This window comes from Macaca thibetana, chromosome 18 (assembly GCF_024542745.1).
Source record: "Macaca thibetana thibetana isolate TM-01 chromosome 18, ASM2454274v1, whole genome shotgun sequence".
NCBI lineage: Eukaryota > Metazoa > Chordata > Mammalia > Primates > Cercopithecidae > Macaca > Macaca thibetana.
The window spans coordinates 16,768,982-16,786,978 of record NC_065595.1 but is presented as its reverse complement, the minus strand read 5'-3'; the positions used below and the strand labels follow the sequence as shown (position 1 = coordinate 16,786,978).

Here is a 17,997-nt window from a genome sequence, read left to right as displayed (position 1 = left end):
TCCTGGGCTCAAAGGATTCTCCCACCTCAGCCTCATGAATAGCTGGGACTATATGCTATATGCACTGCCATCTCTCTTGGGTATTTTTATTTTATTTCTTCATTTATTGTATCCCATCAGCCCAACTGCTCTCACATAGGAATGGGTGCCTGGGTACAAATTTCTTATCCAGGCAAGAGGGGATGAAAAGAGATCCTCCTTCCTGTCCTTCTGATGGTTGGGACAGCGTCCCTTTTTGGCACGTGGGAGGTGTTCTGGTCTGGATAGGCACTGGGTATAGATTGACCTAGAGTATATGTTCTCACATAAATCCATGCCAGTTCCACAACATTATGGTTTAGAAATCTTGAAAGTGTATTTTAAAGCCCCAAAATTACCTAAGAGGAATTGAAAGGCTTCAGGCTCCTCATACTCAGCATATGAGTGAGGAAATGATAGGACAGACCTGCAAAAGAAACTGTACTTCTGCAAGTGGGCAGCCAGAAGGAAACGGATCCCCTATTCCCAGAGAAAGAAAAGCTTACTGATTTTGTCTTCCTTTGCTCCCATAGAGCCTCACTCTATGGATTTTCCCAGACTAATTCCTTATGTAGCATCTTGGCTATAATCAGTCTTGAGACGGATCTGTATTGCAGTCTTTGACTAGCGGTTATATATTCCCTGGGAATGTTCTAGATACTCTTTCAATTGAAAGAGTGAAACCATTCCTATGTTCAGATTCCATGTTTATTAGATTCCATTTTAAAGCATAAAGGCAAGTATTCCCAGGAAGTATGTGACATTGACTACTCGTCTTTGACAATGCTGAGGTGGGGGAGCGAACACCAGCCTGAAGCAGGAGTAACTGGATTTGAATCCCAGATCTGTGCCTGAGACCTTCCAACAACCTTACAAACATATGCACAGTGGACTTTTCACTTTCCAAGATGTTTTCCACTTGTAAGAGCCAATGGATGACCCTTTTGGCAGCTTTGCCTGGTTGGATTCTACAAGTAGCGTGGTACCAGGAAGAGAAAAAAACAAGATGCAGGGAATGGAGATTGTATCAAGAGTCTGAACCGCCTGTGTTTTTTTTCCGTCTTCATTCCCCAGGCCACCAAACAAAAAGCTTTTTATTGCCAGTTTTCGCCACCTACTGGTTGTTTCACAGCGTTGTTCTCTTCATCCATCCAAGAAAGTTCTTTCATTCATCATCAGAATAAATGTTCCCCCTAGTTTATGAAATTCAAAAGGTACACTATTCTAACACGAACATACTAATGTTTAATATAGGGATGTAACGGCCAGATGTGGTGGTTCATACCTGTAATCTCAGCACTTTGGGAGGCTGAGGTGGGTGGAATGCTTGAGGCCACGAGTTTGAGACCAGCCTGCACAACACGGCAAAAACCTATCTCCACAAAAAATACAAAAATTAGCCGGACATGATGGTATGTGCCTGTAGTCCCATCTACTCTGAAGGCTGAGATACGAGGACCACTTGAGCCCAGGAGGTGGAGGCTGTAGTGAGCTGTGATCACACCACTGCACTGCAGCCTGGGTGACAGACTGATACCCTGTCTCAAAAAAAAAAAAAAAAAAAATCAGAAAAAAAAACCGTGTGTGTGTATCAAATCTTTCCAGCTATGAAACTTTTTATTAAAAATGTAGGTAGAATGAGACTATTAACTGAGGATACTGATAACTAATAGGTCAGATGGAAGAGTAAACCATGGCCCCAACCTGAAATGGAAATTAATCCACAAATAGAATGAGCTGACTACAGACAGTAAAAACAAGTAGTCCATATAGTTTGCATAAAAGAAAAATGAGGCTGGGCGCAGTGGCTCACAGCTGTAATCCCAGCACTTTGGGAAGCAGAGGTGGGCGGATCACCCGAGGTCAGGAGTTCAAGACCAGCCTGACCAATATGGTGAAAACCCATCTCTACTAAAAATACAAAAATTAGCCAGGCGTGGTGGCAGGCACCTGTAATCCCAGCTACTCAGGAGGCTGAGGCAGGAGAATTGCTTGAACCCAGGAGGCAGAGATTGCAGTGAGCCAAGATCATGCCACTGCACTCTTGCATGGGTGACAGAGCGAGACTCCATCTAAAAAAAAAGAAAGAAAAGAAAAAGAAAAAAAAGGAAAAAGGAACTGCTTAAAAAATAACTTCTCAGCCAGGTGTGGTGGCTCATGCCTGTAATCCCAGCACTTTGGGAGGCCGAGGCGGGCGGATCACAAGGTCAGGAGATCGAGACCATCCTGGCCAACATGGTGAATCCCCGTCTTTACTAAAAATACAAAAGTTAGCTGGGCATGGTGGCAAGTGCCTGTGAATCTCAACTACTGGGGAGGCTAGGTAGGAGAATCACTTGAACCAGGAAGTCAGAGGTTGCAGCGAGCCAAGATCACGCCACTGCACTCCAGCCTCATCACTCCAGTCTCTGCTTCTGCCATGACCTGTGGGGTTCTGTTTTCTCCCATTCTTCTGAGGTCACCAGTCATAATATTGGATTCAGGCCCATCACAGTCACCTCATCTTAACTTGATTGCATCTGTACAGACCTTATTTCCAAATAAGGTCATATTCACAGGTACCGGGGGTCTGAATTTAAATCTCTTTTGAGGTGACACAATTCAACCCATCTCAATATGTATCTAATATGACATTTTTAAAACTAATGAGGATTGCTGACTCCAAGGCCTAAAGACTCGGCAATATTAGAACTGAGTTTCAAGGGCTATCATGACCTCTCTAAAGCTAAAATCTGGTTATTTCATATTTCCACTCAAAGTTCTTGAAAACCTAAAAATCTTATATCCACTTTTTGTGGTTTCTGGAATACGCCAAGGGGTCTCATGTCTTTTGCCTTCGCACATCTGCCGGTCTCCCTGAACTGGACCCAACTTTTTCACCTGGCAAATTCATTTCTCTAGTTTTGGCTGAAGAACTTCCTCCTCTGTAAAGCCATCCCTGCTGTTCCTGGGCCGTCTTAACATTCCTTCTGTGCCAGAAGATGTTTAGTACAGGGGCTAGACGCCTAAAAATCAGAATCTAGATTCTCATCCTGGCTTCACCATTGAGTAGCTGTGACCTTGAGCCAAGTATTTAAGCTTTCAGTGCCTGTTCCCTCATTTATAACATGGAAATATAAATAGTGCTACTACTCTTGGGGTTAGCTTGTGATTTCATTGAGTTAATACATGTAAAGCACTCACAAGTGACTGGCACCTGTTTTCAGTGTTGGTTATAGTATCTTAATGGCCGCTATCCTCAGATCAGTGTAACCTCTGGCATATGTCCTTCTCACTAGATTATAAACTATTTGAGGGCAGGGATCATATTTTTCCTTGGAACCTTTCCAGCTTAGAACAGTGCTTAGCATACAAATCCTTGAAGCCTAAAATTCAGAGGCTCCAAGTCAAAGAAGAAAATGGGGAGTGGTTCCTCTTTATCTAAGAAACTTGTAAGGATATAGCAGAGGCATCCGAGGGATGAAGGAAAGGAGAAGGTGCAGAAACAAGAAATGTAATTGCCATGAGGAAGGAACAAATTGTTGATGTAGAATTGTATCCCCAGCACCTGGTATCAAGCTCATCATTGGTACCCAACAAATATATGATGGATGAGGCAAAATGGAGGTTATAAATTCAGGAGTGTAACAGAAATCAAAATATAATTTTGGGCCGGGTGCAGTGGCTCACACCTGTAATCCCAGCACTTTGGGAGGCCGAGGCGGGCGGATCACGAGGTCAGGAGTTCAAGACCATCCTGGCCAACATGGTGAAACCCCGTCTCTACTAAAAATACAAAACTTAGCTGCAAGTGGTGGCACATGCCTGTAATCCTAGCTACTCAGGTGGCTGAGGCAGAAGAATTGCTTGAACCAGGGAGTCGGAGGCTGCACTGAGCCGAGATCATGCCACTGCACTCCAGCCTGGTGACAGGGCGGGACTCCATCTCAAACAAACACATAATTTTGTCTTTTAAATATCCAAACAAAAATTACAGATATAACATCACATGCCATTTATGTATATAAATTGCTCAGATGTAAAGAAAGGTTAAACTTGCAGACCACAATGTCCAAGAAATCTCTTCTCAATGTTCTAAAACCTTTCTATTTATGAACTGATAAATATCAAGGCATGTTCTTTTCCAGATCAGTCTTATATAATTTGCTGCCCGTCAGGATCTAGGAGATATTACATGGTTGGAATATCAGGTTTTAGTTTAAAGTATGAGAAATATATTTGTATTGAAAACTATTTAAGAAATTTTGCTAAATTCACATTTCTTAAACTTTTACTCATATATCCCACATTATAGTGACACAAACAGAATATACTTGAAACAAGGGCTCAGAATACTAAGTATTAACTCCACAAGTATTATTACTACCTAAATAATGATAAAAATCAGGCCTGGTGAAATGCTTACGAGGCAAAGTCAGGATCACATTATAGAAAACATTTATGTTTTGCCCAAATGGTCTCTTAAAAAACACAAATTTCTAGAAAAGTAAATTTTCAAATCTGTAAGTCTTATTCCCCATTTATTTTTTTTGTTGTGATTCAGAAATACAAGGTATGAAAATTAGGTTACAATTCTGCCACAAAAGCTTCTAAAGTAGCAAACACAACTTTTATTGTGTATCAAAATAGCCATGTGCACTTTTATCAATTTAAAAAGTCTTCAGAGTTATCACATCAAGCAAGTGTAAAATATAATAGCGACTATCTCCCCTTCAAAATTGCAGATCCACAGTTACTGCACTGAAGTATAATCCAAACAACAGATTTAGTCCAGAATATGGAAGGTTCTGGTTGGCAGGTACTTTTTAAAGCTGACTTACTAAGAACTAAAAGAAATGAGAAATATACAAAGCATCTTATGTCAAAGAGTATGAATATTTAAAAGTGGCCTCAAGTGAGTAATACATGTTTAAATTAGAACATGATGTAATTAAAAGTTTATATAATTTAGCAAAAAATATATATATAATTGCTTTCTTCTAAAAGATAAAGACATAAAATTCTTTGAACTGAAACAGTATTACCAAAATGTTTTCATCATCTAAATACTAGAAACAATATCTCAAAATTTCACTTGCAGTGATCAGTAATATATGGTTTAACAGATCCAGATAAAGATTTTTTTCTCTTTTTTTTTTTGAGACAGAGTCTCACACTGTCACCCAGGCTGGAGTGCAGTGGCGCAATCTTGGCTCACTGCAACCTCTGCCTCCTGAGTTCAAGTGATTCTCCTGCCTCAGCCTCCTGAGTAGCTGGGACTATAGGCGCCCGCCACCACGTCCAGCTAATTTTTTGTATTTTCAGTAGAGACGGGGTTTCACCGCATTGGCCAGGCTGGTCTTGAACTCCCGACCTCATGATTCACCCGTCTCAGCCTCCCAAAGTGCTGGGATTACAGGCGTGAGCCACTGTGCCCGGCCCAGAGAAAGATTTATAACTAAATATATAGAAAAGAATAATTCCCATGATTTTGTTTTTGTAAAAAGAAAGAAAGATTGTTTTCTATATATTTTTCAATATGAAGTCCTTGAACATATTTGGGGATTTTTTATGGCTGAATGTTAATTTTTAAATTTTTTGATGTACTTACAAATACATTATAATAAAATAATACAACCAAATCAAAAAGCAGCCACTTGAAAACTGAAATTCACAAAATGAGCTGTTCTTGGCTACATACAGAAAACCAGCATTTAAACTGAATTATAATTAAACGTTTCCTGCCATAGGTAATATTTACCCACTTCTGGGTCCAACAGAAGGTGTTGAATCAATGTGATCCTTTAAAAACAAAGTCACTAGTTTCCATAACAATCATACTCACGGTTGTTTTTTGTTTTGTTTTTTTTCTCTTCACCCAGCAGAAAAACAAGTTGTTCAAGCATTGAACCAAAAAATATGAAAAATAGAATTTGCCTTGTAATATTTCTATGTTTTGGATGAAGTCAGCCCAGTATGTGCGGCTGCTTAAATGCTTACAACACCTTATCCAAAACCCTTTGCGCTGGATGTGTTTTAGAATTCATAACCTTTGGGGTTTTAAAAAGGCAACATGGGCATATTTTGAATATTACAAAACACCTCCACAGCATCTAGGGGAATACCTAGAATCAAATCCATGGATATTTCTTCAGGGAAAATTAACAGTCACAATGGAGTAGCATAAAAAAAAAGTACAATACTCTCACATCAGTTCAAGTCAGATTTTGCTGCCAAATGAATTACGGTATCAAATTCAGAAAAACACAAACCAACTTAGATTTCAAAGTTTTTTGGTAAGGGACTGTAGCCCTTTAACATCTCTGACAAGGAAATTTCTTCTCTGACATGATGGTCTCTACAAATCTGCTCTCATATTTCAATGGAAATTGGGATAGGGACAATTGTCTTCTACCCCAAAACAGGGGCTCTTAACAGGCTCTCTTAAATTTATTTGGGTAGATTACCATCTCACTGGAAGCGACAGGTTCTATGAAGATAATCTGAAAAAAATACATTGAAATAATTAGTTAATGTTATTAAATCAGACACCTTCTTGGACTAGATTCTAATATAGATCAGCAGTAGAAGGTGCCAACGTTCGAGGAACATTTATGAGAAAAGAGTAAAACTGAGAGACATCCAGACATTAATGCAATTGTTTTCTGCAAATTATAAAAAGCTACGATTCCATTTGAGCAGCTGCACAATGCAACTCAATATAATCTGCAAACTTCGGCTCTGTAAGACTGAAAGATTTATGAAACCATTTTGGCATCAACTTATCCTTATAAGCTGCAATGAAATCATTCCAAGCAATTAATACATTAAATAATAATTTCTTCTGTATCTATCAGTGTTTAAAATATGCTATTCTCAGATCTTAATAAAAAGATACCATGGATTAAAGCCATCAAACATCTTATTTTTTAAAAAGTTAAGTCATTTAAAGTCAAGAGCTTCAAAAACTCAAGAGCAAAAAAAAAAAAAAAAAAAGGTTTGCAATAATTTTTAGGTCTTCAATTTTTGTATAGAGTTTTTATGTTTTTTAAGTTTTATTTTACAATTTAAGAAAGTTTCCTCTTCAAAAACAGAGGTCTTTTTTCACCGAAGTGATCTGGAATGTGCTACCATATATGCAAGGAAGGTGGGTTACAAGATCAAGGTGAAGGGAGCTCTCCTCAAGTCAGAGGAGTGTGAACAACCAGCAGGATGCAACGGGGAATGCTGGCTAAAACTCATCAGAGACACTTGCTGTCAAAATCCACTAATGAACACAGATCCTATAACCTGGAAACAACATTCAGGGGCCAAGAGGGTTTCCAGGGCTACAGAGTTACGAGCCATGAGTGGGCTTCCTTAGCACGTGGTATGAAGATAATGTCTGCGGGCTCAGTGGGAGAGTCACATAAAGAACAGGTGATCATTTTATTTCAAAAGCGACTCTCTTCAAAATCAGCCTTGTCTTTTTTTCTTCATGAGTAAATTTTAAACCATCATCAGCCTTTCCTAAAAGCTACATATATGCTCCGAGAAAAATGTCACACTTTTTAATTTTTTCATTTGTTTTAATTAATTCATGAATTAAGTTAAAAAGTCAAGTCAAAAATTTTAGCTGGTCTTTTTTTCCCTTTTTTTTTTTTTTTTTTTTACAAAAATATTACAGCAGTATAAGCAAAATTGGAAAGGAAGAGATGGGAAGAACAAGTAGATGCTAAAATGGAATAGGTGAACTTCAGGTCATCATGGTTATTGAAGGAAACTGTAAATTCTTAAGCTTCTAGATTTTACTGCTCTTCAGAAAACATTTAAGGAGGCTGCCTTCCCCCATGAATGAGAAATGAAACGTTCCCTAAGCATTTGAGTCTAAAGAAGACAAGAAAGCATTGCTTTTCCTACTGGAAAATATCTCTTTAGCTCCCATTGCACTGCCCTCTCCCGTCCCCCTCATAGCTTCCTGGGATCAAAGAGAGAGAGAAGCCATGCGTTTCCACCAGCAGCAGAGTGAGTCCTGAGCACAACACAGGGCTGTCAGTGACACTCAGACTCACTGGCAATGGGTCCAAGTCATCTTGAATAAAATACACCAAGGAAGGACGGAAGGAAGGAAGGAAGGAAGGAAGGAAGGAAGGAAGGAAGGGAGGGAGGGAGGGAGGAAGGGAGGGAGGAAGGGAGGGAGGGAGGGAGGGAAGGAAGGGAGGGAGGGAGGGAGGGAGGGGAGGAGGGAGGGAGGACGGAAGGAAGGAGGAAGAGAGAGAGAGAGAAGGAAGGAAGGAAGGAAGGAAGGAAGGAAGGAAGGAAGGAAGGAAGGAGGAAGGAGGAAGGGGAAGGGGAGGGAGGGAGGGGAAGGGAGGGAGGGGAAGGAAGGAAGGGGAGGGGAGGGAGGGAGGGGGGGAAAGGGAGGGAGGGGGAGGGGAGGGGAGGGAGGGAGGAGGGAGGGAGGGAGGGAGGGAGGGAGGGAGGGGAGGGAGGAGGGAGGGGACGGACGGACGGACGGACGGACGGAAGGAAGGAAGGAAGGAAGGAAGGAAGGAAGGAAGGAAGGAAGGAAGGAAACCCAGAATTGTTTTTTATGGAAGGTTTAAACAAAGTCCTCAAGATTTCTTTATGTGCCATAAAGTACATTTCTGGACTTAATCTCTAGAGGGGCAAAAAAGAATAAATAGAAAACAATTTAATGATCATTCTGGAATCCTGTTCTTTACCTTGTTCACATGGTATTAATTCTCATACCTTCACTTCTCTACCTCAAAGCCTAGAAAATCAAATGGTCTCCTATTCCATATTTGCATAGTATTAATAATATTGTCAGGAGGTGAACTTCTAGCCCCTTGCTTGCAGCCACATTTCTGAAGAGCACTGGTCCAATCTGACACATTTGAAAACAATATATAAGTGTCTATAGGCCAAAAATTGGGTCCCATTTAGCAGCAAGCTGTTCAAATTATTTGGAAACAGTCTTCTTCCAAAGGGTGAGAAGAATTAGGCAGTTTTGTCTGCAATTTCAGATTTTTCTCTCTGCATCATGCAGCGACGAACTATGCTGTCAAAACTTCCAAGGTAAAACAAAGCAATAGTGCGGAACAGGCCCATGGTGACCACCTGCAAGATAAAGAGAGAGCTTTTAGTGCATCCAACAGTACAAGACTATTTCAAGGTACCTAGGTCTCTAATAAATAGTTTCTAAGACACATCTTCTAGTCTGCTCTAAGGATGAATATAATGAAAACTCTGTAAATGTCAGTAAGCTGTGAGAACAGAATGTGTGTGCTCTGCACTGCTGGACAGCCCAGATACATAATGAAATATTTGTTCAATTAATAAATTCAAACCATAAGCAGAACAAAATAGGTATTGCTCGCAGTCTTAGGGTTATAATAGCTTAAAAAGATCCACTCCAGCATCTCAAATAGCCAAACTACAATCAAGGCTTTTTTGGTTTGAGATTTATGTTCTGAGCGTGAAAGCAAGACCCTATACTAGATGCTGAGAACACTGTGGTGAGAGACACAGTCCTTGCCCTCAGTGAGCTTATTTTCAGGCTGGAAAAACAAGTAAAATTGAAACTACTGCCTCGGGGTTAAGAGCCGTGATTACTGATACCCTGTTGCTCAGGATGGAGTGCAGCGGCATGAACACGGCTCACTATAGCTTTGACCTCCCGAACTCAAGGGATCCTTCTGCCTCATCCTCCCAAGCAGCTGGGACCATAGGCATGAGCCCCTGTGCATAAGAGAATAGAAAAGTCACTGTTTTTTTCCCTACACCCTCAGAGCACTGAACCCAGTTCTTGGATCTTCTGGAAGAAACAATGTTTAAGGTGAGACCTGAAGGAAGATTAGAAGTTGGCAGGACATAGAGAAGATTCCAGAAAGAAGAGGACGGGTAAAGAAAGAAAAAAACAGAGCCTGGAAAGGTAAGTGGGGTAGGAGATCAGGTGGCTTATGGTATGCGATGGAAATGTTTTTAATTTTTAAATTCTTTTTAGAGACAGGGTCTTGCTCTGTCACCCAGGCTGGAGTGCGGGAATATGATCATAGCTCACTGTAGCTTCAGACTTCCAGACTCAAGCGGAAGCCCCCAGTCGCTAGGAATACAGGTACACACCACCACACCGGGCTTTCTTATTCTTTTACATTTTTATGTAGAGTCAGGGTCTCACTATGTTGCCCAGGCTGGTCTCAAACTCCTGAGCTCAAGCAATCCTCCCAACTCGGCCTCCCAAAGTGCTGAGATTATAATCATGAGCCACCATATCCAGGTGCAATGGAATTTTTAAAGCTTTATCCTGATGGTATCAAGGAGCCACTGAATGTTTTCATGCAATGTATAGTTGCAGTTCAGAAACAACTGGTGTGGAAAATGGGAGGGTGCACTCAAACGCATCCAGGGGGCCTGGGCAGGGGGTTGCAGACCATAGTGGTTGCAGGGACTGTGCTCCTCCCTCAGGAGCAGCTGCCACCTGTGCTTGCTGATGACCGCCAGGTGAGAATGCAGACTCTGTGCCGCTAAACCTTCCGATTTTCCAAGAAAAGTCTGAAATCTGGACCTTTTATATGAAACCTAATTTAAAAACTATTTTCAAATCTGAAACACACACACTCATACCAGATGGACCAAACAAAACTGCTTTACAGGCCCATGGGAATCATTTACAACCTCTGGCTCAAAAAGTGTATAAGTCAGGCAGAAGGCCTGCTGTGGCAACCCAGGCCTGGGCTCCAGAAGCACTGCCAGAACTGCAGAGAATGGAAGCATCTGAAGAACGGAGTGACAAGGGTGACAATGATCTCTGATGTGAGGGACAGAAGCAGGGGAGTCCGGGACAACACCCCAGGTGTGAGCCACCATGCCAGCCCAAAAATTAAAAAATAAAAGAATTCATGCATTCGTTCAGCTCAGGTATTCTGGAGTTCCTACTAAGCGCCAGGCACTGGCTGTTAGGCGTACAATGGCAAACAAGAGGCGTGGGCCCCGTCCTCAAAGAGCTTACATCTAACAGTGTCAACCTCTAAGAGAATGGCAAGACAGTAGGTATATTACAGAGTGAAAAGAAAAGAGGGCTTCGGAAAGACCCTGAGGAAAACCAACAACTAAGTCATTTATATAAGTCTGAATGTGGTCAACTGCACAGAACTTGGTACTTGTTAACAACTATCCCATGGCTTTGTCTTTCCAGAACATTCCCTCTATTGTAATCCTTACTACATTACACTACACTACTATCATCTTTTATTTTTTATTTTTTTTTTTTTTTTTTTGAGACAGAGTTTTGCCCGTGTAGCCCAGGCTAGAGTGCGGTGGAGTGACCTCGGCTCACTGCAACCTCCACCTCCCGGGTTCAAGTAATTCTCCTACCTCAACCTCCCGAGTAGCTGGGATTACAGGCGCCCACCACCATGCCCAGCTAATTTTCATATTTTTAGTAGAAACAGAGTTTCACCATGTTGGCCAGGCTGGTCTCGAACTCCTGACCTCAAGAGATCCACCCAGCTCAGCCTCCCAAAGTGCTGGGATTACAGGCGTGAGCCACCGCGCCCGGACTACTATCACCTTTATGGTCAGTGCATTCCACTTGACTGCAAGCCCCTGAAGCTGGAGAGGTCGCCTTCCATCTGATTCCCCATGAGCAAGTACAGTACCTAGCACACCAATGAAACACTAACTGTGTATCTTGGACAAAATAATAAATTCCATAAGCGTAGCAATTGTGTTTAATCCATGATTTGTATCTCACTAAATTTAGCTGTGTGTGACCTGATTCACCTAGAAAAGGTTTTCTAGTCTAATATCTCGGGACTTTTTAAGCAAGGCCACCCTTTACTCTAGGAGTATTCCATTTTTCAAAACACATTGGAGCACTGGTTCTTAGGTGAAAATCCAGGTTAACACCTCAACACAGAGACAGACGGTGTTTTATTTCTCTATCTGCAAAGCCCAGCACTGACGACTTCTTGCCAGTCTAAATTCCTGAAGTTATATCTTTAACCTATTTACTCATTCCCGGGGGAGGAAGAGGGAAGGTTGATAGCTCAATAAAAATACATTCTCTAAATAAAGTTACTCCGTTTTCCCTTAATCTCTTCTCATCAAGGTTTGATGAAAGGCAGTTTTTCTCTTGTCCATCGGCCTATCTGACTGCTAGCCTAGGCAGAGCTTACCTGCTGGAGCCCCTCAGTAATAGAAGTTACTGGAGCCATCCCACAGGTCAGGGCCGAGAGCATGTACCCATCTGAGCCGAGGGAACTGTTGAAATTTCCTTGCTAAAAGAGAAGGAAAAGACAAGAAACAGGGAATCCTAGTAATATAGACAGAAATCAATCCGACGCATCAGAAACAGTGGAGTGTGCTCATTCACTTTAAGTGAGATAAAACGGTCACAAAGCATTGAGCAGCACTAAGAAATGGACGCAGGGCCTTGGCAGATGGGCAGTTCGCAACAAGTGAGTCCACGGACCCCTGCGGGCCCCGGAGGACAAATGATTGTCCTAATAACACTAAGACATTCATTCTCTTTTCCACAGTGTGATGTATGGGAAATACAGTTTTGCCTCTGCCAAACTGCAGACACGGGCTAAAACCACGGTGTTCTGGCCAAACTGTACTAGGAGTCACTGTCATCGGTACTACCACACACACTCACAGTAATAAAGAATACACAAAGAAAATACAAGTTCTAAAATTCTTTTAAAAATCAAAAAGTGTCAGTTTTGCTTTAAAATCCTCTTGATAAAGCAGCAAAATTCATCATTTTGTTAAATGGCAACCCTCGAGGACATGTCTTCTTAATACTCTGTGTGACAAATGAGAGCACGCCCAGTGCGCTCCCGCGGCACTGCATTCCAATCGGGGACAACTGCCTGGAACAAAAGCCCTTATGCAGCTGCTTACGTCGAGGGCTAAACTGCCACTTCTTTTATGGGGCGTCATTTTTATTTTTTATTTATTTATTTTTGACAGAATCTCACTCTGTGGCCCAGGCTGGAGTGCAGTGGTGTGACCTCTGCTCACTACAACCTCTGCCTCCCAGGTTCAAGCGATTCCCCTGCCTCAGCCTCCCAAGTAGCTGGGATTACAGGCATGTGCCGCCACACCCGAATATATTTTTGTATTTTTAGTAGAGATGGGGTTTCACCATGTTGGCCAGGCTGGTCTCAAACCCCTGAGCTCAAGCGATCCACCTGCCTCGGCCGGCAAAAGTGCTGGGATTACAGGCATCAGCCACCGTGCCTGGCTGGAGAGCATAATTTTTATATGAAAGACCATTGACAGGAAATCCATGGTTGCTCAGACTTAGGTATGCGGCAGATGTGCAGAAAACGACAAAAGCAAGCATGTCACTTCAGGAAAAACAACTGGCCACATGTGTCATCAATGTTAAAATCTGAGCCTTCAAGAAAAAATTAAGATTTGGAAAAACTAGTATCCACCATCATGAGACTGTAAGCTGCATACTTTTATGATAAGATCAGCAGTAATATTGATGAAAGCAATTTTTCTGATCACTCAGTCAACCCATATTTTCCAAATGACTAATGCGTAGTGTTACGAAATCATGAATGGTTAAAAGATCCATTCAAAGTACAAGACGGACCAATGGAATTTAATGTAACAGAGTACAAAACGTTCATTGATGTAGTTTCCAATTCTATACTGCAACTAACCTTTTAAGAAACTACCATTTGTTGAGTTTGAGTTTGATATAAAAAAAAGAATGTCCATAATTATCTGAAAAGCCTAGTAAAATAGTCTTCCCTTTCCCAACTCCGTATCTGTCTAAGGCCAGATTTTCTTCATACCCTTCCATCCAAACAACATTATGACAGCAGATGGAATGCAGAAGCAGCTATTTGAATCCAGCTGTTAATGCAGACCTTAAAGCAACTGGTGAAAATGTGAACCAATGCCACTGTCCTCACTGAACTTCTGTTTTGAAAATTTTTTGTAAATTTTGTTTAAAAAAAGTCACATTATAAAGCAATGGGCATATATATATATGTATCTTTTATATTTTTAAAATATGTATGTATATGTATGTTTTTTAAAATATATATGTGTATATATATTTTATATATATATATATATATATTTTTTTTTTTTTTTTTTTGAGATGGAGTTTTGCTCTTGTTGCCCAGGCTGGAGCACAATGGCTTGATCTCAGCTCACTGCAACCTCTGCCTCCCGGATTCAAGCAATTCTCCTGTCTCAGCCTCCCAAATAGCTGGGATTACAGGCGCATGTCACCATGCCTGGCTAATTTTTGTATGTTTAGTAGAGATGGGGTTTCATCATATTGGTCAGGCTGGTCTTGAACTCCTGACCTCAGGTGATCCACCCGCCTTGGCCTCCCAAAGTGCTGGGATTACAGGCATGAGTCATCGCGCCCAGCACGGTGAATGAATTAATGAATTAATATGAATGAATTAATAAATATTATAAACAGCTTCCACTTCAAATATGGCAAATATCAATAAATATAGCCATGTAAATAAACGAAAGTTCTCTGGGGTTGTTGACAATTTGTAAGAATATAAAGTGGTGAAGAGAAGTTTGAAAACTACTAAACTAAATTAATACTGCCAAAATACTAAGAGCTATTTAGCATCATTAAAAACACTGAATGGGCCAGGCACGGGGCTCACGCCTGTAATCCCAGCACTTTGGCCAAGAGGCTGAGGCATGTGGATCACCTGAAATCAGGAGTTTGAGACCAGCCTGGCCAACATGGTGAAGCCCCATTTCTACTACAAATACAAAAAATTAGCCAGGTGTGGTTGTGGGACCCTGTAATCCCAGCTACTCAGAAGGCTGAGGCAGGAGAATCGCTTAAACCCAGGAGGCAGAGGTTGCAGCCAGCCAAGATCATGCCACTGCACTCCAGCCTAGGCAACAAGAGCGAAACTCCGTCTCAAAACAAACAAACAAAACAATAACAACAAATACCGAATGCATTTGCTTTGACCTGAGATAAGCAGGAAAAATAAAGTCCCACTTGTGCCATCTTCCTGGGCCTTTTAAGGTACTCAGGGCAAAGTTGTTCACACGCGTATATATTTCAGCAGAATTCACTATGTCTTATTCTGCTCAGTTCAGTCTAATGTGACAGCACTTATGCTGCTTCAAGGCTGTCCACCATTGGCTGACACCTCTCATTCCAATGGTCCTAAAGATTTTCCAAATTCAGTGTGGGTCTGTGGTTTACAGACATCCCTCATAAATGTGTATTTTTCCGCATTAACAGACATGTTGTCAAAAAGCATGAGGCACATATGTTGTTCTTCTACAACACAGCACATCGTTTCTTAAAATACTATTTTTGATTCTGAATAAAAAAGCACATCAACAGGGAAGACAGGAGGACAGGCCCACGGGGCTAGTGGCACTTTCTCGTTAGCTAACTTTTGGGAAAATGATACTGGGAAACAGGAATGGGAGAGAAGGCAGCCAGGTGTATACAGGGCATAGTATAAACTGTGGCCGGGCATGGTGGCTCACGCCTGTAATCCCAGCACTTTGGGAGGCTGAGGTGGGCAGATCACGAGGTCAGGAGATCGAGACCACGGTGAAACCCCGTCTCTACTACAAATACAAAAATTTAGCCGGGTGCGGTGGCGGGTGCCTGTAGTCCCAGCTACTTGGGAGGCTGAGGCAGGAGAATGGCGTGAACCCGTGTGGTGGAGCTTGCAGTGAGCCGAGATCACGCCACTACACTCCAGCCTAGAGTGACAGAGTGAGACACCATCTCAAAAAAAAAAAAAAAAAAAAAAAAAAAGGACACAGTATATATTGTTTACACTGCCTAGGAAAGTCTCATTTTCTTTTTAAAGAACTGGTGTTTCCAGGTTTCCAGACATCCTTCTAGTAAACCTGTTCCTAAGGTTAAGGTATACAATCAGTTTTCAGGAGCCTACTAACTACTAATATGGAGTCAATAAAGCGTCTAAAAGAAGAAAAGTCGAGTCCAATATTAGATATGATGAATCTAACAGACTAAAAAATTCTAATAATTGATGTTTTAAAGTTAAATCCTAGGACAAATATCTTTTCAGGAATATAGTACTGCAAATACAAATAGTACAGAAAACAAGGATTTTACTCACTATGGCATCTTTAACAATTTGTTTGGCCACCTGTTCGGGTTTGCACACAGATGTGGTCTCTGAAATAAGTCGAGTCTCCAAAGGCTAAAAGTGGAAAAAAAAATGTACATAACAATACCATGATTACCCATTACATCCAAAATAAATTATTCTTACAGCCTCCTGATTTACAAATAATTCCAATTTTCTACCTTTGGGCAGATTCCTGTTTTTAGAATAAGGCCCATCTGGATTCTAAATCAGTGTCTACCTAGTTACTATGTAAAATTCTACCCAGTAGCTGAAGCAAGACAAGGAGGCCTTTGCCATTCTCTGAGGACATATGAAATCTTGGGTCCAGTGAGGATCGTCAAAGCTATAGTTGAGAACACACCACCGGATACAAGTTCAGAAAGACCCTCTCTTTGACACCTCAGTGCCGACCAGACACCTGAGTGACGGTGCTTCTGCAGAGGCTAGACCTGTGTCCAGAGCAAGCCTGCTCTCAAGGCCAGCAACTCTATTCTGGCCATACTCCCAGGCCAGCAGAGGGCTGATCCCTGGGGATGAACCTGGCACCCAAGGCAGGCACAGTCGCAACCCAGCCCCTGTTCGACAACTGCAGATGCTTCTTAAAGGATCTGCAGAGGAGGCAAACGCACAGGACACTGAAAGAGAAGGAGCCACTTAGGAGACAACCCTGAGTGGTCCCTAGATGGGCTGCATGCTAGTTACCAGGCTGGAGCTGCAGACCCCAAATCTTGGACTTTTCTTCCTCAAAAGGTCCATCTCAACTCTCACCTAGCTCAAAAAGCCTTCCCTAAATACCTAACTGGCAGTACTCTCTCTTTCTTCTGTGAACATTTCTGCTTTAATACACATTATAGCTACTTGCGAATTTGCATTTTACCTCTTAAGTTTCTTGTGGGCAGGGCCTTTTTTATAAGAAATCATTTATCTTTGGCTTTTCTTTGTGATGCCTTGCATATATGTGGTCAAAAATTAGTTCAATTAGTTCCATTAGTTTCAATTAGAAGTGTCAAAATAGTTTCAATTAGAAGCGTCAAATAATTTCAATTAGAAGTGTCAAACGAAAGCCTTAAACTGCATGAGACTGTAAACTTTACCATATAAGCTTGAAGGAATTAAAGAAAATAAAAACCAGATTATATTTTCTTAAAACAGGAAGTATTTCATAAATATCAAGTATTTCTTGTGAACCTGAATTAAGAGAAAAGTTGTTTTGAAGGTGCCACTATTCATTCTTCCAGACCCCCAGGCTGGCATAACCACACTAAATACACATAAGATTCTAAAGTACTATGGCGCCCCCTAAAGGGCCTACACGTCAATGTAGAATTGTATTTACCCAAACAAGTCTGCCCAAAATTTTACTGAACGGGGGGGGGGGGGGGGGAAAAAAACCCAACTTCATCAACATCAGAATCAAAGCTTAACAGGGAAATCACCACCCTTTGTCAGCTTTGGCTTCAAACTAAAAGACTGCATACCAAATGTTGCAAAGCTTATTCTAACACAGGACATTTGGCTTAAATTTACTTCTTTGAAATAGCAGTAATTTTTAAAAAGGCAAAGCCAAAGAGAAAAGAATAGGAGGAAAAAAAACCTTCTAAATCACAAACATCTTTTTACAAATATACAGTCTAGGGAGTTTAAGTGCCAATTTTTATGCTGCAGAGTTTCACATTTACAAAGTATTGGTATAAAAGAGAAGAAAAAAATATAAAACTAAAATCAACCACAGTTCAAGGTGGTAAGTTCTGATTAATTCCTTTCTTCCCACTTCACCTATTCATTTGCTCAAAAAAGCAACTACTATGTGTCAAGGAAAAGGGAATATTCCATTGAGAACGTGTGAAGTTTATATTCAGCTCAGAACGACTGGCAGTCATTTTATATA

General features: G+C 41.2%; 1 protein-coding gene and 1 long non-coding RNA gene across 4 annotated transcripts in view; both read right to left on the bottom strand.

The window, feature by feature from the left end:
- Positions 1 to 4,525: 4,525 nt before the first annotated feature.
- Positions 4,526 to 17,997, bottom strand: part of LOC126941481 (uncharacterized) — a 242,837-nt gene continuing 229,365 nt past the window's right edge. For both annotated transcript variants that reach the window (XR_007721314.1, XR_007721315.1), the window contains exon 2: positions 4,526 to 5,221. This is a non-coding gene — a long non-coding RNA (uncharacterized LOC126941481). The remainder of the gene's footprint in view (positions 5,222 to 17,997) is intronic.
- KDSR (3-ketodihydrosphingosine reductase) overlaps positions 4,526 to 17,997 on the bottom strand; it is a 41,575-nt gene continuing 28,103 nt past the window's right edge. The window contains exons 8-11 of one of the 2 annotated variants that reach the window (XR_007721311.1): positions 16,098 to 16,181; positions 12,159 to 12,260; positions 8,703 to 9,099; positions 4,526 to 6,500 (exon numbers count right to left, since the gene is read on the bottom strand). Coding sequence is in view for 1 of the 2 variants with exons in the window: in XM_050768132.1 (XP_050624089.1) it covers positions 8,980 to 9,099; positions 12,159 to 12,260; positions 16,098 to 16,181 (306 nt within the window). In the remaining variant the exon portion in view is untranslated. Of the gene's footprint in view, positions 6,501 to 8,681; positions 9,100 to 12,158; positions 12,261 to 16,097; positions 16,182 to 17,997 lie in introns of those variants that run through there. The other variant, XM_050768132.1, reaches the window with a different exon arrangement.